Here is a 27428-nt window from a genome sequence, read left to right on the forward strand (position 1 = left end):
TCAGGTATGTATCCCTATAAGCCCTTAAGACAACTCACCCTCCTTCAAAAGAAGTTATCAGGGTTAATAAAACACAAATTGTCAAGTATTACATGTATAACAGTCTATTTAGTACTAATAATACTGCAAAAGAATAAAAATGAGGCAGATAAAGGAAATGCATGCATGCAAAAATATTACTGTAATGATGACAATTGCATTACTTAGAAATAAAAGCACTTACAGTTTTTCCAGTTTCTTTAATGACCCGAGGTTCTCTATACATGAAATACAATTGTTTTGTAGGTATAAGTGGGTCAGATTTGTGGCATAATTCAGGTTAGTGATTTGACTAATACAGTTATCATACAAATATAAAACGCTAAGATTTTTGCAAAGAGAGAGGTCTTCCTAAAAGAAAAATAAAAACAGGTGATAATTTCTCCTGAAAACTTGTGTTTTTAAGAAAGTTTTTCACTTAATCATTCTACACATTTCGTTAAGGTTAATATAAAAGAATATAATTCCTCTGTTCTTAGCACAGTCAAAACGAGACTAGAATGATTACAAAATTAGTTCTAGGTTTTAGTATTCTGTAACCTTATCAATAAAATTGTGTTTGTTAGGAAAGATTTTCTCAGGGCAAGCAGTTTTCCTTGGAAGCAATTAGGCTCCTGTGGAAGTTGAAGTATCTAACAAATAATTGCTTCAACATTATGAATCAGGGCTTAATCTTTCTGTAGGATTGGAAATAAACTGTTGTGGTTTATAATACTGAAAAACCACTGGAAGTCATCTAGATATTCAAGAACAATGGATTAATAGAGAAACTATGATAATGCTATTGAAGGGAATACCTTATAACCATTAATTATCCTTTAATTTCTTTAGTAATATCTTGTAGATCCCATAATAAAATGAAAACAGTATATTCAACATGACCCATTATTGTAAAATTATGTGAATACATGCCTAGAAAAAAGACTGAAAGGACATCACCTAAATGTTAATAGTGGTTTTCTCTGCACGGACGGATTACAAGTCAATTTCTTTCTTTTTATATTTATTTTATATGTATTTATATGTGTTTTTTAAATGAACACCACTTACTTTTGAGGTAAGAAAATAAAGGTATTTTAAAAAGTCTGTCATTTCTTGTGTGGTGGTAGAGTTAGTCTAGAGTAAGTAGGCAAGAGGTAAAGTGAAATTCTGCTCAAAAATATCTCAGCTTTCATTAAGTCAACAAGATTTTTAAAATACAGCCACATCTTAGGAACTGGTTGAATTATTTTAACCAGTTTGCTTTCCTCCTAACAGAGGTCCTCTACATTGAAGGAGCACTGATTGTGAGGAGCCAAAAGTACATTAAATGGAAGCTCTCTGGAGAAAGCTGTCTGTGGTGGTATGATGAGGCAGAGTTCTCTGGGCAATAAAAAGGAAACATGAGGTTTGGGCAGTTAGGGAAAAGGCTCACCTGGAAACTGGAAAGGAATATAGAATGGGAGCTGAAGAAGGTCTCTGCAAAAAAAAAAGACCCTGACTGTCTTAATTGACAATTTTGCCTGGAGCTTTTGTGTTTTTTTCATTCATTCATTCGTTCAGTAAATATTTACTAAAGCACTTAATATGAGTCCGGCACTGTACTGGATAGGGGATTTAGAGTGATGTGAAAAAAAAAAGACATGATCCCTGCCCTCATGTAGCTTATGCTTCCAAGAAAATTTTGCTTATCTGTAGTCTTTAGCATTTTATTGTAGACAATGGATACCAATACAAATGGCCTAAAAGGGTTATTGTTGCCTTTAAAATTTCCCAAATTATAGCCAAAAACTAGCTTAGCACAGAGAAAATTAGCTTAGCACAGAGTATATATCCAAGTTAACATAATCTTGTCTGATATAACTGATATGGTATAACCTACATTTATATAACCAGTCAAATTATGTGCAAAAAAGATGTCACTGTTCATGTTTTGAAATATGGTACTTACATATAATTCTTAATATTTTGATATGTTAAAAATTCATATTCCAAGGCTTTGGAATTATCCAAAACTAATTATCTTTGAAATTATTCCAGCATATACTTCTTTTTTTTTTTTTTTTTTTTTTTTTTTTGCGGAACGCGGGTCTCTCACTGTTGTGGCCTCTCCCGTTGCGGAGCACAGGCTCCGGACGCGCAGGCTCAGCGGCCATGGCTCACGGGCCCAGCCGCTCCGCGGCACGTGGGATCTTCCCGGACCGGGGCACGAACCCGTGTCCCCTGCATCGGCAGGCGGACTCTCAACCACTGCGCCACCAGGGAAGCCCAGCAGCATATACTTCTAAAGCTAGTTTGCTACACGATAAAGAATTTTAGGGGAACATATGTATTTAACACATATATTTAACAATTACAATGGTGTATTTTATAGAGGCTTAATTTTTAAAGTTTAACATCACAAGCAGGAAACTAAAATAAAAACATAATATAAAGCTGACTAATCAAAATATAGTTAAAAAGAAAGTATGCCCTGATACCAGTTTCTAAACTTTACATTGTTAATTATATAAAAATAGGAAATAATTTCACAGTTCTTACAATTGCATCTATATTTTTGGCTGAAAAATTTATATGAGTTATTTTCTTCAGGTATTGTAAAGTGGTTTCTTCTTTTCGGGGTTTAAGATTGCTCTTTTTGGCAATTAGATCCAAGGTCAGTCGAACCATGATTTCTCTATAAATCAAACTCTTGGCAATAGCTCTCTTCTGGTACCATGTTAAGAAGCAGGTTTAGGTATTTTTTTATGCCCAACTTTCTAAAAATTAAAGAAGAAAAGGAGTATTATGTACATAGCAATTTAGGAAAAAAAATTATTATTATTTTTTTCTTTTTTTTTTTTTTGCGGTACGCGGGCCTCTCACTGTTGTGGCCTCTCCCGTTGCGGAGCACAGGCTCCAGACGCTCAGGCTTAGTGGCCATGGCTCACGGGCCCAGCCGCTCTGCGGCATGTGGGATCTTCCCGGACCGGGGCACGAACCCGTGTCCCCTGCATCGGTAGGCGGACTCCCAACCACTGCGCCACCAGGGAAGCCCTAGGAAAAATTATTTTGACTCATTCTGTAATTTTCTTACATAAAACTGTTTGATAAACTAGTTCATAGACATTTTTAGGGATATTTAGGATTTTTCTAAGTTTATAGCCTTAATTATTTTCATAAAAATATTTAAAACACCAAAATTGATTAAATCACTATACACATTCATTTTTACTTTTAAATCTTTTCCTCTCCCTAGTGTTGACTTGTTATTGTGGGCATCTCTTAAAGGATTATTTTTCTCTCTTTGAGTTGAAAATGACCTCAGTATCATTTAGTGTTCTCACATAAAGAAACTAAGGCCCAGAGATCTGTCTCAAACCACTCAACTTAGTGACAGTTGAAAATGAGACCAAGTGATCATATTTATTAGTCTCCCAAGTCAGAACACATGGTATGCAAACCTTGAGCATATTCACAGGACAGTGGTGAAAATACTTAAAAATGGAGCTGGCCTTGACATTTTATGTTACTACAACTGTAATCCAGAAAGAGGCAACATAATGCAGTGTTTCTCAACCCAGACTGCCTGGGTTCAAATTTTGGCTCCACTGCTCACTGGTTAGGCAATCTTGGGCATGTTACCTCAGGTTCTTATAAAAGTAGGATAATGGTACCTACTTGCAAGGGATATTGTGAGGATTACATGAGATAATCATGTACAGAGTACCTGGTATATAGGTCAATAAACGTTTGCTGTCATTATGCTACAATTGTTTTGTTCACAGATAACTTCATTATTTCACCTGAAATATATTAAGGCTGTTGAATAAGGAAAACATGCTATTAATAAAATGTTGCTTTATGTAAGATATCCATATGTGGTCCATAAGTTTGAGATAACCCATTGTTTTCAATCATCCAGAAAGTATAGCTATTTAAGTGATAAATATCCCAGTTTCCCCAATTGTGCTTTATATTCTCTTATTCAATATGTAACCAAAAATACAGTTTAAAATTAAGCATTTTTACTCCAATGTATCTGGAATTTCACCAACCAAACACCTAAATTTGTGTGGTATTCTGGATGTGAAATAAATGCTTAGGAGGAAAAAATGAATTCAGTGAAAGATAAATTTGTGTTCTCACTCACTGGCATATAATTACCCAGGCTATATTATATAAAATACCCACAATAAAGTATTTTAAGATATAGAATGTATCCTTAGGCTCTTCAGAATGCAAGATATAATCTACAGAATAAAATTATGAAATCTTCATAGATTTTTGAAATTTCCATAAATTCATTATTTTTATAATAAAAATTTAAGCTTATTGTTTACAGATGAAATTTCAAACATGACAAAATAATATTCTGAACAAAGTTTCTAGTTAAGTATAAGTAGCTTTTCTTAATCTTACCTTAAAAATATTTCATGATAAAGAATAACACCACACCCATGAATCCATAGGTCAGCTGAAAATATAAGACATTACAAATACATTTGAACCCCTCTATATCTTTCTCTTGCTCCATTCTCAAATTTAGGGTTTATTCTAAATTTAGACATCCCTATTCATGTCTTTATACTTTTGCTATAGATACGTATGTATCTAAACAATACATGGTATCGTTTTTTACATTTTTACAGTCATAAATGGTATTATTTTGATTCCAACTTTCTTTTTTAAAAATATTTTGGTTGTGAGAATCATCAGAGTTGATGTGTATTAGCTCTAGGAAATATGCACTGTTGTATAAAATCCTATTGTAAGAAATGTATTTCTTCTGATGATAGATTTTTTTGTGTTTTAATTCTTTGCTTTTGCAGTGTTGCTTTTATGGTTCTTGTATATACAACATCTTTAGCACATGTGCAAGAGCTTCTTTAAGGTTTAAAACTAAGGATGGCTGTTCCTGATATTTTCAGCGTTACTGTATATTGCCAAATTGTTCTTCAAAGAATTTTACCACTGGCAGTTAAGAGAGTTTCTGTTGCTCTACAATGTGGTTTACACCACTGTCAACCTTGATATTTGCAGTTTTTAACTTTTTGCCAATCTGATGGGTGTGATATATCTCATTGTTTTTCTTTTCTTAGAGATTTTTATTTATAAAAATGAAACAAAAATGTATTTGAATTTGCCATTCGATGAGAGTCTTTTCCTGTTATTGACCATGTGGAATTCCTTTTCTGTTAATTGTAGTTTCTTATATTTTGCCTATTTTTCCTTTTGGGTTCTGTTTCTATAAATAATTTTTAGATACGTGTGTATTTCTATCAGATACTAATATTTTATTGATTTTATAGTAGCAAATACCTATTTCCAGGCTGTAGCTTGTCTTTTCTCCTTGATTTTTCAGTTTGTTTTTAATGGCATCTTATAAAAAGTGGAAGCCGTATTTTTTAATATAGTAAAAGGTATCAAGAAATTTTTTGCTCATGTTTTAAGCTTTTTGTAGCTTATTAAGTAACTCCTTCCCTATCCTAATTTTAAGAGAAAGACCTATATTTTCTTCTAAATATAATAAAGTTTTGCTTTGCACATTTTGGTCTTAATCTAGAATTGATTAATGTATAAGAAGTGAGATAGAGACTTAATTTTATTTTTTTCTTATGGAGAACCAATTATCCCAGCATATATGCATGGTTCATTTCTCTTCTATTGATTTATGTATCTATCCCCAGGTCAACCCTGTCTAAATTAGTACAGCATAATAATATCGCTCCACCTTGGTTAGTCTTGGTTCTTAACTCTTTTATTTTCCAATTTTTTTATTGTGGTAAAATATAAAATTTACCATCTTAACCATTTTATAAGTGTACAGTTCAGTTTTACTAAGTACATTTATAATATTATACAACCATTGCCACAATCTATGTCCAGTACTCTTTTCACCTTGCAAAACTGAAATTCTATCCCTGTTAAACAATAATTCTCCATTCTCCCTCCTGCCCCCTGGCCCAGGTAACCACCATTCTCTTTTGCCTCTATGATTTTGATGACTCTAAGAACCTCATATAAGTAGAATAATATTTTATTTTTGTGACTGAGTTTATTTCACTTAGCATAATGTGCTCAAGGTTCATCCTTATTGTAGCATAAGTCAGAATTTCCTTCCTTTTTATGATTGAATAATATTCCATTGTATGTATTTACCAGATTTTGCTTACCATTCACCCATCTGTGGACATTTGGGTTGCATCCATGTTTTAGCTATTGTGAATAATGCTGCTGTGAACATGGTGTACAAATATCTCTTCGAGACTGTGTTTTCAATTCTTTTTGGTATATATACAGAAGCAGAATTGCGGGGTCTTATGGTATTTCTACTTCTAATTTTCTGAGTAACTGCTATATTGTTTTCCACAGTGGCTTTACCATTTTACATTCCAACCAACAGTGCACAAGAGTTCCAATAACTCCACATCCTCGCTAACACTTGTTATTATCTGTATTTTTGATAGTAGCCATCCTAATGGGCATGATGTGGTATGTCATTGTGGTTTTGATATGCATTTCCCTAACGATTAATGATGTTGAGCATCTTTTCATGTGCTTATTGGCCATTTGTATATCTTCTTTGAAGAAATGTGTATTCAAGTCCTTTGCCCATTTTTTAATCAGGTTGTTTTCTTGTTAAGTTGTAGACCCCTATCAGGTGTATGATTTGCAAATATTTTCAAGTTCTTTGCCCACTTGAGGTTTAAGAGTTCTCTATATATTCTGGATATCAATCCCTTATCAGATATATGACTTGCAAATATTTTTTCCCATTCTCTGTATTGTCTTTTTATTCTGTTGATAGCACAAATTTTAAAAATTTTCATGAACTATAATTTGCCTATTTTTAATTTTGCTGCCTGTGTCAATGATGTCATTTCTAAGAAATCATTGCCAAATCCAGTACTGTGAAGCTTTTGCTCTGTGTTTTCTTGTAAGAGTTTTACAGTTTTAGACCTTACATTGGGGTCTTTGATCCATTTTGAGTTAATCTGTGTATATGGTGTTAAATAAGGGTCCGACTTCATTCTTTGCATGTGGATATCCAGCTTTCCCAGCCTCATTTGTTGAAAAGACTGTCCTTTCCCCATTGAATGGTCTTGACATCCATGTCAAAAATCATTTGACTGTATATGTCAGGTTTATTTCTACACTTTCTGTTTTATTCCACTGGTTTATATCTCTGTCTTTATGCCAGTACCATGCTGTTTTGATTACTATAGCTTTGTAGTAATCAGGAAGTACAAGTCCTCTAGCTTTGTTCTTCTTTTTCAAAATTGTTTTGGATATTTGGATCTCTTGAGATTCCTTATGAATTTTAGGATACATTTTTCTATTTCTGCAAAAAAACAAACAAAAAAAACCCCAAACCCATTGGGATTTAGATAAGGCTTGCATTGAATCTGTAGATCACTTTGGGTATTATTGACATCTTAAACAATATTAAGTCTTCCAGTCCCTGAAGAGGGGATATGTTTTCATTTATGTCTTCTTTAAAATTTTTCAACGGTGTTTTGTAGTTTTCAGTGAATAAATCTTTCACCTCTTTGGTTAGTTCCTAGGTGTTTCATTCTTTTTGGTGTTACCGAAAATGGAATTTTAAAAAAATTTCCTTTTCAGGTTGTTCATTTTTTGTGTATAGACACACAACTGATATTTGTTGACTTTGTATCCTGATACTTTGCTGGATTCACTTATTGGTTCTAACATTTTTTTTTGTGTGTGTGTAATCTTTAGAGTTTCTACATATAAGATCATATCATCTGCAAACAAAGATAATTTTACTTCTTTCTTTCCATTTTGGATGCCTTTTATTTCTTTTTCCTGCCAAATATTTCTGGCTAGAACTTCCAGTGTGATGTTGAACAGAAGTGGTGAAAGTGAGCATTCTTGCCTTAGAGGAAATGCTTTCAGTCTTTCACCATTAAGTCTGATGTTCACTTTGGGTTTTTCATATATGGCTTTTATTATGTTGAGGTATTTTCCTTCTATTACTAGGTAGTTGAGTGTTTTTATTGTGAAAATTCAGGTTGTTGAATTTTGTTAAATGTTTTTTCTGCATTATGTGTTTTTTTCCTTTCATTCTGTTAATGTAGTATGTTATGTTCATCAGTTTTTACATGTTGACCATCCTTGTATTCTAGGAATAAAACTCACTTATTCATGGTGTATAATCTTTTTAATATGCTGCTGAATTTGGTTTGGTAGTGTTCATAAGGGATATTGGTCTATAGTTTTCTTTTGTTGTAGTCTTTGTCTGGCTTTGGTATCACAGTAATGCTGGCCTCACAGAATGAGTAAGAATGTGTTTGTTTCTCTTCAAAGTTTGGAAAAGTTGGAGAAGGATTGGTGTTTTTCTTAAAATGTTTCATAGAATTCACCAGTGAAGCCATCAGAGCCAAGGCTTTTCTTTGTTGGGAGGTTTTGGATTACTGATTCAATTTCCTTCCTAGTTATAAGTCTATTCAGAGTTTTTATTTCTTTTTTAAAATAAATTTATTTATTTTTATTTTTGGCTGCGTTGGGTCTTCATTGCTCTGCGTGGGCTTTCTCTAGTTGCAGTGAGCAGGGGCCACTCTTCATTGCGGTGCGCAGGCCTCTCATTGTGGTGGCTTCTCTTGTTGCGGAACACGGACTCCAGGCGCGCAGGCCTCAGCAGTTGTGGCACACGGGCTCTGTAGTCGTGGCTTGTGGGCTCTAGAGCACAGGCTCAGCAGCCATGGCACACGGGCTTAGCTGCTCCGCGGCATGTGGGATCTTCCAAGACCAGGGCTTGAACCCGTGTCCCCTGCACTGGCAGGCGGACTCCCGACTGCTGCTCCACCAGGGAAGCCCCAGATTTTTTATTTCTTCATGATTTAGTGTTGGTAGGCTTTGTGTTTCTAGGAATTTTCCCATTTCATCTAGGTTATCCAATTTTTGGCATACAATTGTTCATAGTACTTGCATAATCCTTTTCATTTCTGTAGAATTGGTAGTAACATCCCTGCTTTCATTTCTCATTTTAGTTATTTGCGTCTTCTTTTTTTCTTAGTCCATCTAGCTAAGACTTTGTCAATTTTGTTGATCTTTTCAAAGAACCAGCTTTTGGTTTCATTGGTTTTTTTCTCTATTATATTCTCTATTTCATTTCTTTATGCTCTAATCTTTATTATTTTCTTCTTTCTGCTAGCCTTGGCTTAGTTATTTTTCTAGTTCCTTAAGTTGTAAAGTTAGCTTGTTGATTTGAGATCTTTCTTTTCTTGTTTTTTCTGTCAGCATTTATAGCTATAAATTTCCCTCTTAGAATTGCTTTTCCTGTGTCCCATAAGTTTTGGTATGTTGTGTTGTCATTTTCACTCATCTCTCAGAATTTTCTAATTTCTCTTGTGATTTATTGTTTGATCCATAAATGCGTTGCTTATTGTTAATTTTCCAATTTTCTTTTTGTTACTGATCTTTAACTTTATCCCATTGTGAAATCTATTGAAATTTAATTTGTGGCCTAAGGTATGGTTTATCCTGGAAAATGTCTCATGTGCATTTCAGAAGTATGTGCTTGCTCTTGTTGTTGGGTAGAACGTCCTGTATATATCTGTTAGACCTAGTTTCTTTATTGTGTTGTTTAAGACCTCTATTTCCTTACTTTTGTTTGGTTGTTTTATCCATTATTGAGAGTAGAATATTGAAGTCTACAATTATTACTGTAGAACTGTAATAATTTCTCTCTTCAGTTGTCAGTTTTTGCTTCATATATTGTGTTTTGATGGTTTTTCATTAGGTGCATAAATGTTTATCTCTGTCATCTTGTTACTTATTTTCTATATGTCTTATACTGTTTTTGCTCCTCATTTTCTGTCTTCCTGTCTTATTTTTGTTGAGTTGATTTTTTGCAGTGAAACTAAATTCTTTTCTCATTTCCTTTTGTGTATATTCCAGAGCTATTTTCTGTGGGGTTACCATGGGGTTACATTTACACGTGGTTACATTTACCATCCTAAAGTTATATCACTCTAATTTGATTTATGCCAGTTTAACCTAAATAATACATAAAACTTTGTGTCTTTATAGCTCTGTCCCCACCTTTTTGGTTGTTGATCTCACAAAATAACATCTTTATACATTGTGTACCCAAAAATATAAACTAACAATTCTTTTAAATGCATTAGTCACTTAAATTATTTAATAAAATGTGGAGTTACAAACGAAAGTTACAGTACTACTAGATTTTAGACTCATTGCTTTTTAAATGTATTAGTCTGTTAAATCATGTAGAAAAACAGAAAGTGGAATTACTAACCATTTTTACAAAAATACTAGCTTTTGTAGTTCCCCTTGTTTTTACATTTGTTGAGATCTTTATTTCTTCTTGTGGCTTCAAATTACTATCTAGCGTTCTTTCATTTTACCTTGCTGGACTCCCTTGAGCATTATTGCAGGGCATGTCTAGTGTAATGAACTCTCTCAGCTTTTGTTTCTCTGGCAATGTCTTTATTTTTGCCTCACTTTTGGAGGACAGTTTTGTCGATATTGGATTCTTTGTTGGCAGGTTGTTTTCTTTAGCACTTTGAATATATTGGCTCACTGTCTTCTGACCTGAAAGTTTCTGATGAATAATGTGCTGATAATCTTATTAAGGATTCCTTGTATGTGATGGGTTATTTCTTGCTGCTTTCAAGATTCTTTGTCTTTTGAAAATTTGATTGTAATGTGTCTCAGTGTGGGTCTCTTTGAGTACATTTTACTTGGAGTTCATTGAGCTTCTTGCATGTTTAGAGTTATGTTTTTCATCAAGTTAGGGAAGTTTTTAGCCATTATTTCTTCAAATATTCTCTCCTCTCTCTCGCTCTCTCTCCCTCCTCCCCTCCTCCCTCCCTCCTTTCTGGGACTCCCACAGTGCATATGTTGGTCTGCTTGATGCTGTCTCGCAGGTTCCTTAGGCTCTGTTCATTTTTCTTCAATACTTTTCAGCTCCAGAATTTCTCTTTAGTATTTATATATGTTTATTGATATTTCCATTTTGTTCATACATTATTTTCTTGACTTTCTCTACTGCTTTAGATTTTTGAGCATCTTTTAGACAGTTTTAAAGTCTTTGTCTAGTATATCTGTCACCGGGTCTTTTTCAGGGACAATTTCTGATTATGTAGTTTTTTTTTTTTAATAAGCTTAAAAAAAATACTTAGGCTGCGCTGGGTCTTAGTTGTGGCATGCGGGATCTTTGTTGTGGCATGTGGGATCCTTTAGTTGCAACATACGAATGCTTAGTTGCAGCATGCATGTGGGATCTAGTTCCCCCACCAGGTTCTGAACCTGGGCTCCCCACGTTGGGAACATGGAGTCTTACCCAATGGACCACCAGGGAAGTCCCTGATTTTGTATTTTTGAATAGACCATACTTTCCCATTTCTTTGTATGCCTTGGTTTTTGTTGTTGTTGTGGAAAACTGGACATTTTAATTTAATAATGTGGTAGCTCTGAAAATCAGATTCTCCTCCTTCCCCAGAATTTGCTGTTTTTGGTTATTGTTTTTTTGTTTTGTTTTGTTTTTTTTTAATTGTTACAGGCTATCTCTGTGCTGGAGATCAGCCTGAGGTATAAACTTAAGGTCTTCTCAGGTCTTTTCGAAGTCTGAACCTTTCTTTTGGCATGTACAGGTCACTTTCTGTTTTTCCCTTTATGTGGAGCTGCTTTTGAATGCCCTAGTGTTTAATGTCTGGTTTCCAAAAGGGGAAAAAGAGAAAAGTAAAGGAAGAGGGGGGAAATAATGGGCAGTAGTGCTTTACATCCTTCTGGAAGTCACTTCAGCCAGAGGGAGTGGGGCTTGCAACAGTGGGGAGAGGTGCAACGTTTTTGTCTGCATCTCTGTGATCAGAAGCAGCAATGAATGATTAGCGGGGCAGATCCTCAATATTTGGTGGATAGTGCTTTTTGCCCACTTGGCTCCTGTAAGCTGTGTGCAAGATGCTCCAGAAGTCCCTGCACAGCTTCCTGCCACAAGGTTGGGTGTGGGGGATGGGCAGCTATTGCAGAGGTAAGATCTGAAACTGACCAACATGAACCACAGCTTATGCAGTCTATTGTCTAAGCCTTCCCCTGGAAGTTGTAAGCGTTCAGCAGACTCCAGCATTCTAAAATAGTTAACAGCAGACAGGTTCTGCCAGTGCAGCTGTTGTTTAGGTGGGGAGACAGATGCTCCCTATTCTGGCATATTCCCAGAATCCTCTCCTCCCTGACTCTTTCATATACATTTTAAAATCAACTTGTCATGTTCCATGAAAAATCCTGTCAGAATTTTGTTAGGAATTGCATTGAATTTATAAATAATTTGTGAAGCACTAACATCTCTCTAATACTGAGTTATCATTTCCATCACTATGGTATGTCTCTCCTTTTTTGGAGTGCTTCTTTAATGACTTTCAGTAGTTTTATAATTTTCTCCTAATTAAGGCCATGCATAAGGGTTTTTTTTTTTTTTTTTTTTGCGGTACGCGGGCCTCTCACCGCTGTGGCCTCTCCCGTTACGGAGCACAGGCTCCGGACACGCAGGCCCAGCGGCCACGGCCCACGGGCCCAGCCGCTCCGCGGCACGCGGGATCCTCCCGGACCGGGGCACGAACCCGCGTCCCCTGCATCGGCAGGCGGACTCCCAACCACTGCGCCACCAGGGAAGCCCATAAGGGTTTTTTTTAGAGTCATTTTTAGGGATCATATATTTTTGTTTATATTGCAAATGTCATTCTTTTAGGAATTACGTTCTCTGTAGCTAATGTGTCGAAATGCAATATTTTAAAATTATTTAAATATTTAAAGTATTTTAAAAATATTTCTTTGGCCCATATTTTAAAATTTTAGATACTTTTCTAGAAACTTCAAATATATTTTTTACATGATAACTGTGGTAAAAATGCACATTGTAAAAAGGTTATACATCCCAGGGTTTCTCCCTTACAGCTGAGGCAGGAGAATGCTGTACAGGTGGCCATGCAGGAGCAAGCCTATACTATGAAGGAAGCAATGCCCTTTGGGAGTAACTTTTACTAATGGGAGACAGGAACCATGAATGATTTATTCTCCCTTCTTTCCCCCATAGACTTTTAAGAGACACAGCCATTTCAAAAGGTCTCTCTGAAAACATGCTGCAGACTTCTGCCTTACACATTCTCTTATATTTGCTCTCTTTCCATCTCTGTCTCATTCCTTTTTTCCCTCTCTCTTCCTTCCCTGAGATTACAGCCTCCCAAAAAGTGTTATCACATGAGTTTTTCCTTCAGGCTCTGTTTTCTAACCTGGGCTAAAACAGAAATTTTGGATCATCTGAATCCTCATGAATGACCATGCTATAAATGGACTTTGTCTCTAGGTTCCAGTGCACAAATTGGTGTTTGTATAGAAGTAAATTTCTCTCAGACAACTAGAAAAGGAAAGAGGCTAATGTAATATATAAGTGAAGTATTTATTAAACCAGGGGAAGGCCAATGGACCTCATCAACAAGCTATAGGCAAACTTTCCAGGGGTTTGAATGTGGAAAGGGAGAGAATTGAACCCATAACACACAATAATACAGACTGTTAACTCAAAAGAATGTGCATTATAGCAATCAAATCCACAAGAGAGGATTTGGTTTCATCAAAACACCACCAATCATGTTGTTAATAGAATATTAAACTTTATTGGTACTATAGTTTGTTTCAGAGATATTATAAGCTTCAGGAGTTTAAACTGAAATAATTTTGTCAACACTTGTGAGATGTCCTTGATTTTCTTTTAAAAGTGGTTCATTATTTTCTAAAGTTTGAGAAACTTCTTTTCCATAATTTTTGCCTACTACGTATCTCTGTACTTTCAGGGCGCCATTTGCTAGGATGTCTCTAGCTCTCCAGATCGCTAGTGGGGCCAGCTTAGAGCTGCTATACAAGTGCTTTGGAAATCCATTTTAGTAGACCCCTTGGCTTTCATCATTTGGGGCTCCTACTGGCTAGATGCGGGGGACGTTTCCGAATTCAGTTTGTATATTTCCCTTAGGTAGCCCCAAACCCAGTGGCTTACAGATGCTCTAAATCGCCGGCTGTGAGGCTTTCCTCTTTTCAAACCCACAAATCCCGCTTCCTCAGCTTCTTGGCTACCACTCCACCCGTGTCTCCCTCCCCTAGAGCTGTTTCCCAACCTTGCCTGATTCTAGCCCTTTGTTTAAAATACAGACTTTAAGACTTTTTCTGGAAATTCTTGATGTCAGGAGATCTTACTGGCAGGTAAGTTTGAGAAACATGGCTGTAGGGTTTCCTCGGTTCCCACACTTCTCCCTTGAGGGCATCTCACCTTTCGCGGGATGAGCCGGGTCAGTAACTCAGGTTTGGTAAATTTCACGGGTGCCCGGCCTCCTCGGCAGCAGGTGCGGTTGCTGGGCGACCAGACAGAGGCGTCAGTCGGCGCGGCTCACAGGAAATCTCGCGAGGTCTCCGGAAGCGCTCTCCCATGTGTCCTAGCCCCGGCCCAGCGCTCTGTGTTTTGGCGGCCGGGGGTTGATGGGAGCCACTAGGCAGGGTACGAGTGGAGGTTGGTTAGTGGGATGAAGCCGTAAGGCATCGGTCACATTAGCGTTTTCGTAGACCAACCAGTAGCCAGAACAATTTTTGCCAGGTCACCATTTCCCCCTACTGGATTATCCTTGCCATCAGCTTTGAACGTTTTAGTGCCCAGTTACCACGTTTTCCCAATAATAGGGCAGGAAACGAATTGTCTGAATCAAATTCAGACATACTTCACCTTTCCTCTGATAAAATCCAAACTCCTTAGGGTGGCATTCCAGTCCGGTTATAATGACCAGCCTCACTGCTTGCCTCTTTCCCTCTTCAGTATTTACAATCTGGCACTTGGCCCAGTACTAAAAAAATTTTACCCTCTCTCTCCTGCTGCTCAGGGTAGCAATAGGACACACCTTTCCTCCTTAATATTTGTTTTCCCTTTTAAGATTCAAGGACTCAGCTTGGAATTGGTGCATTTTTTCTGAAGCCTTCCTAGGTACTCAGTCATGTTAAGTGATGCTTTTTTCTGCCCCCCAAACAACTGGGATATGGTAACTTCTTTAGCATAGCACTTAACACACTACTGTCTGTCTGTTACCCATATCTCCAATAAGATGGTAAATTCTTTGAGGGTAAGGACTATGTCTTTTACCTTGCTATTCCCAGGACCTGGCAAAGTGCTTTGTACATTAGCAGTCACTCCCAAACATTTAGAAAATATATAGTTTACAAATGAAGGAGAACAACAGTAGAACAAGTGGAATGGCTTGTCATTAGGGGTACGGTAAAGTGAGCAATCTGAATTAAGGGACAGTACAAACCGGAAAACCGTAATAGCTCTGATCTTTAGGGTGGGGGCACTCTGGAAAATCATTGCTGTTCCTTGAACAAAGAAGTGTCAGAGTAGGAGATTTTTAGAATTACAAAGAGGCTTAGAGCCCACGTGGACAGTCCAATGTGCCATTTTGCAGATAAGGAAATTCTCAGGCCTAGAAAGAGAAAAGACATATGCTGAAGGTGACACCTGAGGTAGCAGAGAGAGAATTTACCCTTGAGCTCCTCATTTCAAGCACAGGTCCCTCTTCCTTATATCTCACTGATTGTTGCAGTAAGAGTAGCCTAGAAAGAGGGACAGGGGCATGGGGACAGATATCCTAACCCCATTCAGGACACTGTTGCTAATGTCTAGTTGTGAAGCAGTGTTGGCCTGTATTAGGGTGAAGGCAAAGAAAATGACAAGGGATGAACAAATTTAAGAGGCATCTTGAAGCATGATTTAATAAAGAGAGATTGGATAGGATAAAGGGAGGGAGAAGTTGAAGATAATTCCTGGGTGTTAAGTAGAATAAAGGAACAATACTGGAGAAATTGGAGAGGGAGGCAAGTAATTTGGGGGGAAGTGAATGAATTTCCATTTACACATGTTAAACTTGAGGTGAGATAGGTTTAATAGTTTCCAGAATAGAACTAATCATTGAAACCATGGGGTCATAAATGGTGGTGAGGAAGAAAGTGGGGAAAAGAGAAATAGTAAGTTAATAACTATGCCAACTAGTTTGGATGGAAGAGGGAAGCAAAGCTAGTTAAGATATCAGAGAAAGATTTATCAGAGGTGAGATTTGTTCTGAGAAGAACAAATAATAATTCAGTGATTTAGAAACCAGTAAATTAGATTCAGGTACTAGGGAAGGAAAGAATTTAAGAAGAGTACCTAACAGAATAAACAGCTACAGAAGGATATGACAAAGTAAAAGAATGATCAAAACAATATGGTTAAAACACTACAGCACAAATCAGGTGCCCGTCTTATCTATTTTAAAGGTCATTCATTTGGGAACAATAGATCCAGCACTATATGCAGGGGCATCCTATTGCTCTGTGTAGCTCTCATTTAACTTGCTGCTAACATTACTTTACTGGAAACATGTTTAGCAATGCCTCATTGAAAACCAATTGCTCTGTTAATCTTTGTTTTATAACAGTTTCATATGTTATTGTAAAGAGGAGTATGATCTCATTTGTGGTAAAATTATATACATATTTAAATGTCTGAAAGGATATATGTCTATGTCTATACATGTATAGGTTTAGATGTAGAGCTGTAGATCTATACCTGTATCTATATCCCAAAATATTTAATAGTGGCGGGATTATGACTGTTTATTTTTCCTTCTTTTTTTTTTTTTTTTTGCGGTACGCGGGCCACTGTTGTGGCCTCTCCCGTTGCGGAGCACAGGCTCCGGACGCGCAGGCCCAGCGGCCACGGCTCACGGGCCCAGCCACTCTGCGGCATGTGGGATCTTCCCGGACCGGGGCAGGAACCCGCGTCCCCTGCATTGGCAGGCGGACTCTCAACCACTGCACCACCAGGGAAGCCCTATTTTTCCTTCTTTTTTAGTAATCAGGTTTTTAAGAATGATAACATTGTATTCTGAAAGTTCATTTCGGATTCTGCTGTTTGTAGAATTGAAAGTCTCTTTGTGACAGCTAGTTTTTAAAATACTTTAAAACGGTTGAATCGCTAATTAATTTTTTAATGCAACAAGTTTGAGACAGTATTTTCTCATTAAGATGTGAAATATAATTCCTGTCTAGTGACACACAGTGTTAAACAGTCATCTGTGTATTTTCTAATATGGCAGAAATCTGGCAAACTGCAAGAAATACTTGTCTTCAGTGCCACATCTGTAAGTTCAGCATATAATACTCTAAGATTTACACTTTGACAGATGTTGAGAAATTTGTATTTGTTAAAAAAAAATGTGAGGTCTTGAGAATAATTTTAAAAGACACTCTTGGAAGAATATGCTAAAGAGCACATTATCTGAAGCCTCCAGTGGAGTTTCCAAGTAACTTTAGACAGAAACACATTTTTTATTTAGAATATTGTTCTGTGTATCTTTGTCAATTAGTATGTTTCCTGACCTTCTAGAGTACATACTACACAGAAAACACTTTAATTATTCCTTTCATTGAAAAACCAACAAATTAAAGGGCCCAGCTATGTATATCATCACATAACTCCATACAGAAATATGATCATTTATTGGAGTTAGCTCCTCTTTTTATTTTGACCTTGTAGACTGGTAAATATTAGTAAGTATGGTAGGCAGACTTCCAACATGGTGTCAATGATTTCACCTCTTGGGATTCATGCCCTTGTGTGAACCCCTCCCCTTCAGTGTGGAATAGACTTAGTGACTTGTTCTAAGCAATAGAATAAGGCAAAGTTGATGAGATACCATTTCTGCGATTTGATTACAAAAGATTCTGTCTTGCTAGCAAACTCTCTATTGCATTTTTTGGCGTGCACTCTTCGATAGAGCAAGCTGTCACTTAGTAGAGCTCCATGTGGCAAGGAACTGAGGATGGTCTCTAGTCAACAGCTGGTAAGGAACTGAGACTCTCAGTCCAATGAGAAACTAAATGTCAACAACTACTGTTTAAGCTTGGAAGTCAGTCCTTCCCCAGTTGAGCTTTCAGATGAGACCTATTCCACACCTTTATTACAGCCTCATGAGGGACCCTAAAGCAGAGAACTCAAATTCCTGACCCATAAAATCTGTGAAATAATAAATGTGTGTTACTTGAAGCCACTAAGTTTTGGGGTAATTTTTTATGCAATAATAACTAACTAATACAGGGGACAATGGAAAACTTTTTTTTTTTTTTTTTTGGCGGTACGCGGGCCTCTCACTGTTGTGGCCTCTCCCGTTGCGGAGCACAGGCTCCGGACGCGCAGGCTTAGCGGCCATGGCTCACGGGCCCAGCCGCTCTGCGGCATGTGGGATCTTCCCGGACCGGGGCACGAACCCGTGTCCCCCGCATCAGCAGGCGGACTCTCAACCACTGCGCCACCAGGGAAGCCCAGAAAACTTTTTTAAGGAGGGAAATTTTACTTAGAAATTTGGGACATGATTCCCATTTTCATAGGACCTTCTGAGGGGAAGCTCAGAGGAGAGAAATGAAGGTGATGATAGGAGGTTGTAGCTTAGCTGGAACAAAAGATTTTAAAATAAGTATCCATTTATAGAAGCTCTAAGTTGTAGAGTCTACAAAGGAAGCCTTTTTGTTTAGGAATGAGGCAGTTTCCATCCAAGGCTTGATTACTCTTGATTTCTGTAACCTAGTCATGATCGTTAAATTGAGAGCTTCATGGGTTTTTAATGGCTTGATGTACACAATATGGGCACCAATAATAAATGATTTCTTTAAAACTTAACTTAGTAATTAAATGATTACTTAAACAATTTATGTCATTTATTATATAATGTATTCTATAAATGTAAATGATGATTATATAGGTTTTGTATAAAACAATCCAAGGTATTTCTCATGAGTTCCAGACCTATGTATGCAACCAGCTGCTGGACATTCATTCCACTTGAATATGAATGTCCTAGAGGGAAAAAACCCTGCACCTGTCAAGAACTGAACTCGTTTCTATCCTGCACAAATGTGATCTGCCTCCTCTAGTTCCTGTCTTGCCCACAGTTCCACCCTGCTACTCAGAGTAGAGCCTGAGTACTCTCTCATATACTAGTGCCCCCACGTTGGGTCACATCAAGTCCACTTAATCTCAGAAGCGACTGTCAAATCCAGCAGTCTCTCCATGCTCCCATCAGTACCTAAGAATGGACATGAAAGGACTTGGACAAGTTCTATTAATTTTTTAAAAGTTCTATTTTAGTACACAAAATTTTCTCAAGTTGTATTTTTAAAGTTCTATTAGATGTGACTGTAAATTAAAGGATCTAGGCTGAAAATCAGTTTCATTACCTGAAAGTAACATTTATGTCTAAATATATTTTAGAGTAAAATTGTTTTCTGAAAAGTATTTTTGTAAACATTGCCACAGATATTCTAATTGATTATTCAGGAATGAAGATTCCTGAAAAATCTATTGTCAGTAGAGCCTAACACTTTAGTTTGAGTCTTTGAGGAAGCATTTGCAAGAAAGGGACTTATAATTTTGGAAAAAGTTTAGATTAGGTTTCAGGAACAGATCATTACTTATGTTTTAGGGATTTAAAAAAAATTGTCTTTCGAAACAAGGGTGGGGAACCTTTGTCTTCTAATAGAGATCCAAGACACTGCTTAAGTTTATCAGGCCAATAATAAGTTCAGCAAAAGTTTAATTAGTTGGTGATGGATTGAAGCTAAGAGTGAAACTCAGCTATGTAATACACTATAGTCTTGTATTTTGCAAAACAATTTGTTAAAATCAGTGAAAACATCTTGTATATTTGTATTTAACTGCTTTATTTTTTTGGCTCCTGTCTGTTTTTTGGTTAGCTTGTTTGAAAAGAGTTCCATTCTTTCATGCTTGTTTCTGAAAATGGCTGGTGTTTTTTTTTTACTACTGTGTATAGCCATTTGCATATTTCTGTGGTTGTGATCCTTGATTGAAAAATTAAAAAAACCTTTTCACTCTTGTTTTAAATCTGTTAAGAAGTTTGTGAAAAGATTTTCATTTTATCATAATCTTATGGTGAAACAAGTCAGCTTCCCATAAAAAGGGATAAACATTTAATTTTGTTATCCTAAAAACACATATTGTTAATGTTTCTTAAAAGCAAATTGAAATGTCCATTGCATTTATTTCTTCATTGAACAGATATTTACCAACTGCCTACCATGTGCCATTGTTCAAGGTGCTGAGGATGCCGAAGGTATTCTGATCAAGTCCCCATCCCTGTGGCACTTACCATCCAGGAAGGGGAGACAGATAGTGAAAAAGTAAACAATTCAATGGTCAAGATGATTTCAGGTTGTGGTACATTCTGTGAAGGAAATAAATAGGATAAAATGACTGTATAACTGGGGTATAGAAGTAAGGAAGAAGGAAGGAAGGAGAGAGGTGTTTTCTTTAGATGAGAGAGACAGGCTAGGCCTCTCTGAAAACAGAATTTGAGCTGAGACTTGAAGAATGAGCAGCTTAAAGAGCCAGGCCTTTGAGAGCCTGTGAGGAAGTGTTCCAGGCCCGGGAAGCAGCCAGTGTGAGGGCTCGGAGCTGGGAAAGAGCTGGATGAGCATGAGGACCCCAGGACACTGTGGCTGGAGCAGTGTGGAGGGGGAGAACAGAATGAGAGGAAAGCAGGAAATAGATCAGCCTTTAGGCCACAGTGATAAATTTGGATTTTGGTTTATAGCAGCATTTAGGTCATAAGGCAAATTTTTCTTTTGTTAGTGAGAAAAATTATATTACATTTAGAGTTTGAGGGAAAGAACAGTGGCCACTTATTATTATAAGTTGAAATTCAAAGTCTTGGTTGAAATGTAATGTTCTTTTTTTTTTTGTGGTTCGCGGGCCTCCCACTGTTGTGGCCTCTCCCGTTGCGGAGCACAGGCTCCGGACGCGCAGGCTCAGTGGCCATGGCTCACGGGCAGCCACTCCACGGCATGTGCGATCTTCCCGGACCGGGGCACGAACCCATGTCCCCTGAATCGGCAGGCGGACTCTCAACCACTGCGCCACTAGGGAAGCCCTGTTCTTCTTCTTTTTTTTTAATGTAATGTTCTTCTAGTGTGATATTAATGTGATGAATATAGTATCATCAAAGATGTTCTAAGAAATCTGGTAGCAGGAGCCACCACAAAATATTATATTAGAAAATAAAATTTCTACTTGTGCTCCCAAATCTCAAATTTAATAGAGCTTTTGTTTCAGTTTTGCTCTTTACTGAAATAGGTAAAACACTTTTTAAATTGAGTTACAGTTGATGTACAGTATTATATAAGTTACAGGTATACAATATAACAAATTTTAAAGGTTATATTCCATTTATAGTTATTATAAAATATTAGCTATATTCCCTGTGTTGTATATCATGTAGCTTATTTTATACATAATAGTTTGTACCTCTTAATCCCCTATCCTTCATTACCCCTCCCCCCTTCCCTCTCCCCACTGGTAACTACTAGTTTGTTCTCTATATCTGTGAGTCTGCTTTTTGTTTTATTCGCTAGTCTGTTGTATTTTTTAGATTCCACATACAAGTGATATCACACAGTATTTCTCTATCTGACTTCTCTTAGCATAACACCCTCCAAGTCCATCCATGTTGTTGCAAATGACAAAGTTTCATTGGTTTTAATGGCTGAGTTGTATGTATGTATGTATATATCTAAATGTACACATACAAACACCACATCTTCTTTATCCATTCACCTGTTGATTGATAGATAGGTCACTTCCATATTGTATTGCCAATTACATATTGGCAATTGTAAATAATGCCACTATGAACATTGGGGTGCAATTAGTGTTTTTGTTTTTTTCAGATATGTACACAGGAGTGGAATTGCTGGGTTATATAGTAGTTCTATTTATTTTTTAAATATTTATTTATTTTTGGCTGCGTTGGGTCTTCGTTGCTGTGCGTGGGCTTTCTCTAGTTGTGGCGAGCGGGGGCTACTCTTCGTTGCAGTGTGTGGGCTTCTCATTGTGGTGGCTTCTTTTGTTGCGGAGCATGGGCTCAGTAGTTGTGGCTCTTGGGCTCTAGCAGGCTCAGTAGTTGTAGCGCACAGGCTTATCTGCTCCACGGCATGTGGGATCTTCCCGGACCAGGGCTCAAACCCGCGTCCCCTGCATTGGCAGGCACATTCTTAACCAGTGTACCACCAGGGAAGCCCTGTTTTTTTTAAAAAAATACATTTCAGTTATATCTTTTTTTAAAAATATTTATTTTTATTATTTATTTTCTTTATTTTTTTGGCTGTGTTGGGTCTTAGTTGTGGCACGCAAGATCTTTGTTGAGGCATGTGGGCTCTTTGTTGTGGCATGTGGGTTTTCTCTCTGTAGTTGTGGCGTGAGGGCTCCAGGGCATGTGGGCCCTGTAGTTTGCAGCATGTGGGCTCTCTCGTTGAGGCGTGCAAGCTCAGAAGTTGTGGTGTGCGGGATTAGTTGCCCCGTGGCATGTGGGATCCTAGTTCCCCGATCAGGGATTGCATCCGTGTCCCCTGTATTGGAAGGCAGACTCTTTACCACTGGACCACCGGGGAAGTCCTGGTAGTTCTGGTTTTAGCTTTTTGAGAAATCTCCATACTGTTTTCCACAGTAGGGTAAAGCACTTGTTAATAAACTATTTTTAGATCTTGGGATAACTAGAAGTCCATGGTGTTGATGTCTGCCTAAATAAATTACCATTACAACAGGCCACAGTTCCTTAGTTTTAAGTAAGGTAGTGTTTTACCTTGAATATTAAGACCAGTTAGAAAGTTTAAAAATAATCTCCCCTAGAAAGTGGTATTTGTGTATAATTCTCACATCAGTGGCATATCAAGTTAACTTCTCTGAAGGTATAGAACTTTTCAGATGACTGTAATTATTCAACACGGTATGCCCTCATACATAAGATCATAAATTAGTTTTTTATTTAGTCTAATTTTTGTTACTTTATTTAAGCCCAGAATCTTAATAGCCTCAATTATATTAGAAACACATGCAAGAAATGATAGAAGGATTACATATGAGTTGAAGTAAAAGATTAAAGCTAAATACATACACGTTTTAAAGGACTTATTTAGTGTTGTCAATCATGCAAAGAGTAAATTGAAGTTTATTCAAATAATAAATCGAGCATGGAGTATAAAGTCGAAAATTCTAGGAACAAAAATGAATCATTTAAATAAAACATTTATTTGCAGATGAGCTTGTAGAAACTAAATTTTCAGGAAGGTAAGTGGTTTGTTATGCTTTGTAATGGTAAGCAAATTCATAGTTATATGATAGATATTTATAACCCTCTATAACCTAACATAAAAGTCACAAAGCTCTGTTCTTGACAATATATTTCTTTATGCATATGCCTCTTAGGTTATGAAAAGTACAACTGTAGTTCATCAAAATGTGCCCCAAGGCACAATACCATTTTACTCAGTCATTAGAAAGTTTAGCATAATTGCCTAGTATAATCCAAAGAAAATATGAGTACTGACATCAGGGACTCTCCAATTTGTTAGGCAATTGTTCCATAATTTTTGGCACCAAGACAATCCACATTTGAAAAAGCAATTAATCATTGGTGTTATCAAGCTATGATTTTAGCTGTTTCCTCCCAAATTTGACCTGAAATGACAGAGTTCCTTATTTTATTTTTGTAATATTCTGATTTCTGAGATCAAAAGTTTAAATATGCCAGTCTAGTTACAGTTGACCTGAGTTTCGTGTAACTAATTTTCTAAAATAAGTAGATCACAACTTTTTACTTATAAAGATAAATGGTATTTCTTCCAGTAATATTAGGATAAAAGGTTTAGAAATTTTTAGAAACTTATAGACTGATTACCTCAGAACAAATTACTTGAAGTCCTTAAACTAGCACTTGGCCCTAAGAAGGTAAATTTATTTGCTGCTAAAAATATTTGTTGTATTGAAAATTGACCAGAATGAGAGAACACAAAATTAGATTTTTAATTTTCAAATGCAGTGACATAGACACATCAGTTATTAAACAGTGAATGAAATAATTACCCCATCGTAATTTGAACATAATCAACTTTTATTTTATATCATATGGATGAGCAAAACCAGAGCCATCATTCCGTGTAGTATATTTTTATATCTTCAAAAAATAAAAAAACACATTGCTCACCCATGTATGTATCTTTGGAGTTTATAGTTAAAACAATCCAGAAATTTAGAAAGAAACCTTGAAAACTCAACAGTCTGTGTTCAGTTCATTTCAGTCAGCTACATGTGGATACAATGCAGACTTAGCAATATAAAAGAACTCTTCTCTGCATGCATGACTTATGCATCTGTACCTCATCACTCATAGAACAGTTTTTGGAAACTCTGAACCTCTGCAGTATGTAGCATTCCAACTCCCAAACAGTTCCTCTGATTCACTGTATAGTTACTTATGTTCCTGCTCTTCTGTGTTTATTTTCAAGTGGCTGCAATATAGGGCAGTTTATTATTCTATTATGCAATGCAGTGATTTTTCAAAATCCTGAATACCAGGTAGTCATACTAATTTGTGACAACAATCTTCAGACTTGATCTCTCAAATGGAGCACATGATGTTTGGTCTCAGAGCCGATTTTCCAAATTCAGAAACAATGGAGCACAAATGGTTTCTCTGCCCCGTTGGCTCTTTGTTCTTGGCAGTACTACTGATTTCAAAATAACAACTTGTGTGGTGTCTTATTGTTAATCAATAAATAAAATGTGTGAATGACATACTTATATAACTGGACAGTATAACCTAAAAATGATACCAAATGCATAAATTCTCAACAATATATAGAAAAGTTAATGTTGTTGATTTGTTTGGAACTGGGACCTTGAGATATTAAAACAATCTGGAAAAGTTGGAACATCCTTGATTCTGGGATCTCACTGTACCCTTATCTGGTCCCAATCCCCAACCCATATCCACTGACTTCTCTCTATCTCTGCTCCAGCCTGTGCTTCTGGCTCCAGTTTTGTTACTTGGACATTGGGATTAAGTTTTTGATGATGATTGACATTTCCTGTATATTATCACCATAGAGTTTGAGAAATTATCTCTGAAAAAATTTGAAGCTGAACAAAAACCAGACTTCACTTAGAAAATGGCCTTTTCAGCTCCTGAATAGCTCAAGGCTGTAAGATAACACTTTGCAGGAAAAAGCAATGCCAATTCATGAGTTAGTTTCTGAATGATGGCTGCAAATTGACCCTTGATTTCCTAAAATCTCAGTATTATGAATTAGAGCACTTATATCAAAAGTGATCATGACAATACATTAAAACTTAAAGATATACTTTAAAAATATTTATAAAGGTTCTTGCTTTTAATAAAGTAACTGCATTTACAATAGAATGCAAATACTCTTTTGTGGGGCTATTTTTGCGTGGGCTGGACTGTTAAGCAGAGGGGACGTTGTTGGTTGCTCTGTAGTATCCATTTAGCCTTAGTGTGTAGTAGTCATGAATTTTGGGTGTTACTGACCCCACTCCCAGCTCCAGGAGTTACCCTTAATTGGTCTAAACCAGTCACTATATATATATAATCCTAGGAGTGGGCTCATGACCCAAGTTAGACCAATCAGAGTGAAGTCAGAACCTTACTTTGAAAACCATGAGCAGCTTTTTCCCTGTGACTGGATGGTGTGGTGTACAGCCAATGTGGAGGAATCCAGCTTGAGGTTTAGGTCAACATGTGGAGGGCAGAGCTGTGAGAACCATTACTGGAAGCCTAATCCAACTATGCCTAAGCCAAATAAGTGTTTGGGCTCTGAAGTTAGGTGAACCAACAAATTCTTTGTTTAAGCAACTGTTTTTGTTTGTTTTTGTCATTACTTGCAACCAAGGCATCATAACCGAAATACTGAGTCCAGTGAAGTTAGGACTGACAAGTTTTCTTTTTCTGGCAATTCCCTGTTGTTAGCATAGGCATTTTCCATCACACCAAGATATCTTAATTGATTAGATCACCAATGTCAAATTAAATGTGGATAACAGTCAAGTCTTGGAATGAAAACTGCTAGTATGTTTTCATGGTAACTTCAATGACTCACTCTTTCATGTCAAAACTTCAATCCTTCAATCATGTCTGTCAGAGAAACCTCAGTGAGCTTGTTATTGTTCCTAATTGAATGGCTCGGTATGAGCTGGTATCACTGAAGGCTGTGGCAGTAAACACAGCTTTTAGCTGCTCACTGGAGGCAGTCATTTTTTTTTAAAAGGGCCTAAAAATGGAGGTGAGGTTCAGCCATCTGAAATTGGGATGCCTGCTTTTATTTAAAGGGATATAAAATGAGACCAAAAATGCTACTATATCATCAACTGTCTGAGAAAGTATTTGGATACTAATGTTAACTGGCATCCTCATCTTACCAAAGACCCCTCTTTACTAAATCTAATCAAAAACTTTTAGACTTTGTTTTCCTTGACCTCTGGGCCACATGTGAAGTCACCTCTTGTGGTCTCCTCTTCCTCTGACCATTTTAAATTTGATGTTTGCCATGTCTTGGGCCCTCTTCTCAGTCTTTATTTCCACAAAGCATCTCATCTGATCTCATCCAGCCCTCGACCACAGCTTTCTTAACAGAGTGCTCTTAGAAATATCCGTCTAGTACATTTCTGTTGTTTAAAACTCTTTTAACTCCCTATTGCTGTTAGGATAAAGTCCAAAAGGCCCCTGCAGAATCTATGCTCATCTTAATGAAAAAAGTCATCTCTTGTCACTCCCCACGTACTACTCAACACTCTCAGATCTAAATGAATCTCAGTTCTTGAAGGTTCTAAGTTCTTGCTCTCTGCCTCAGGCCTTCCACATATCGCTGTACTCTTTGTTTAGAAATAGCTTCTCTTACGCTTTTTCTGGCTAGTCCTCCTATCTTTCAAATTTCAGCTTAATGTCAGGTCACTTGCTTCAGGAAGCCTACCTGGGTAACTCCTCTCTGGGGTAAGTGTTCCTCCTGAGAGTTCCCCAGCACACTTTATTTCTCCCTTCACAGCAGTATACTTAGGTTCTTGTTAACTTAGCCACCACTGGAAGTTCTGTGAGGACAGTGGCCAGGTCTGTCTTGTTCAGAATATCTCGAGAGTAAAACCGGGCCTGGTACAGTAAAGGCACTTGGTGAATATTTGAATGACTAGATACCTGTGCTAGGCTCTGTCTCAAATTTAAGTTATTTGATTTTCAGGAAAATAATTTATGGTGTGACAGTGTTTCACAGGAACATAAAAATGTTACATTAAATTGTATTTTTACTAACAGACTATCAAAAGAAGGTTTAGGCAAATTGAAAAGTGGCTCTGATAATATGGCAGTGAAATGCTGCAATCTTTTGACTGATTTATATAGGCAAGATTTTAAAAAACAGAAAGGTTCTAACAATATTTCTTTCTCTCATATTTAAGAACATTAAAGGATACTAGAAAAATAATGTAACCCTCCCACAAAACAATGAAAGAACCATTTTAT

At 36.9% G+C, this 27428-nt stretch overlaps 1 protein-coding gene across 2 annotated transcripts in view; it reads right to left on the bottom strand.

The window, feature by feature from the left end:
- Positions 1-14477, bottom strand: part of PPP1R42 (protein phosphatase 1 regulatory subunit 42) — a 50357-nt gene extending 35880 nt beyond the window's left edge. Inside the window, exons 1-3 of one of the 2 annotated variants that reach the window (XM_065895510.1) lie at positions 14303-14477; positions 2560-2777; positions 224-390 (exon numbers count right to left, since the gene is read on the bottom strand). In XM_065895510.1, the coding sequence (XP_065751582.1) occupies positions 224-390; positions 2560-2688 (296 nt within the window). In that variant the 5' untranslated portion in view covers positions 2689-2777; positions 14303-14477. Of the gene's footprint in view, positions 1-223; positions 391-2559; positions 2778-14302 lie in introns of those variants that run through there. The other variant, XM_065895509.1, reaches the window with a different exon arrangement.
- Between the last annotated feature and the right edge of the window lie 12951 nt (positions 14478-27428).

Source organism: Phocoena phocoena, chromosome 17 (genome assembly GCF_963924675.1).
Source record: "Phocoena phocoena chromosome 17, mPhoPho1.1, whole genome shotgun sequence".
NCBI lineage: Eukaryota > Metazoa > Chordata > Mammalia > Artiodactyla > Phocoenidae > Phocoena > Phocoena phocoena.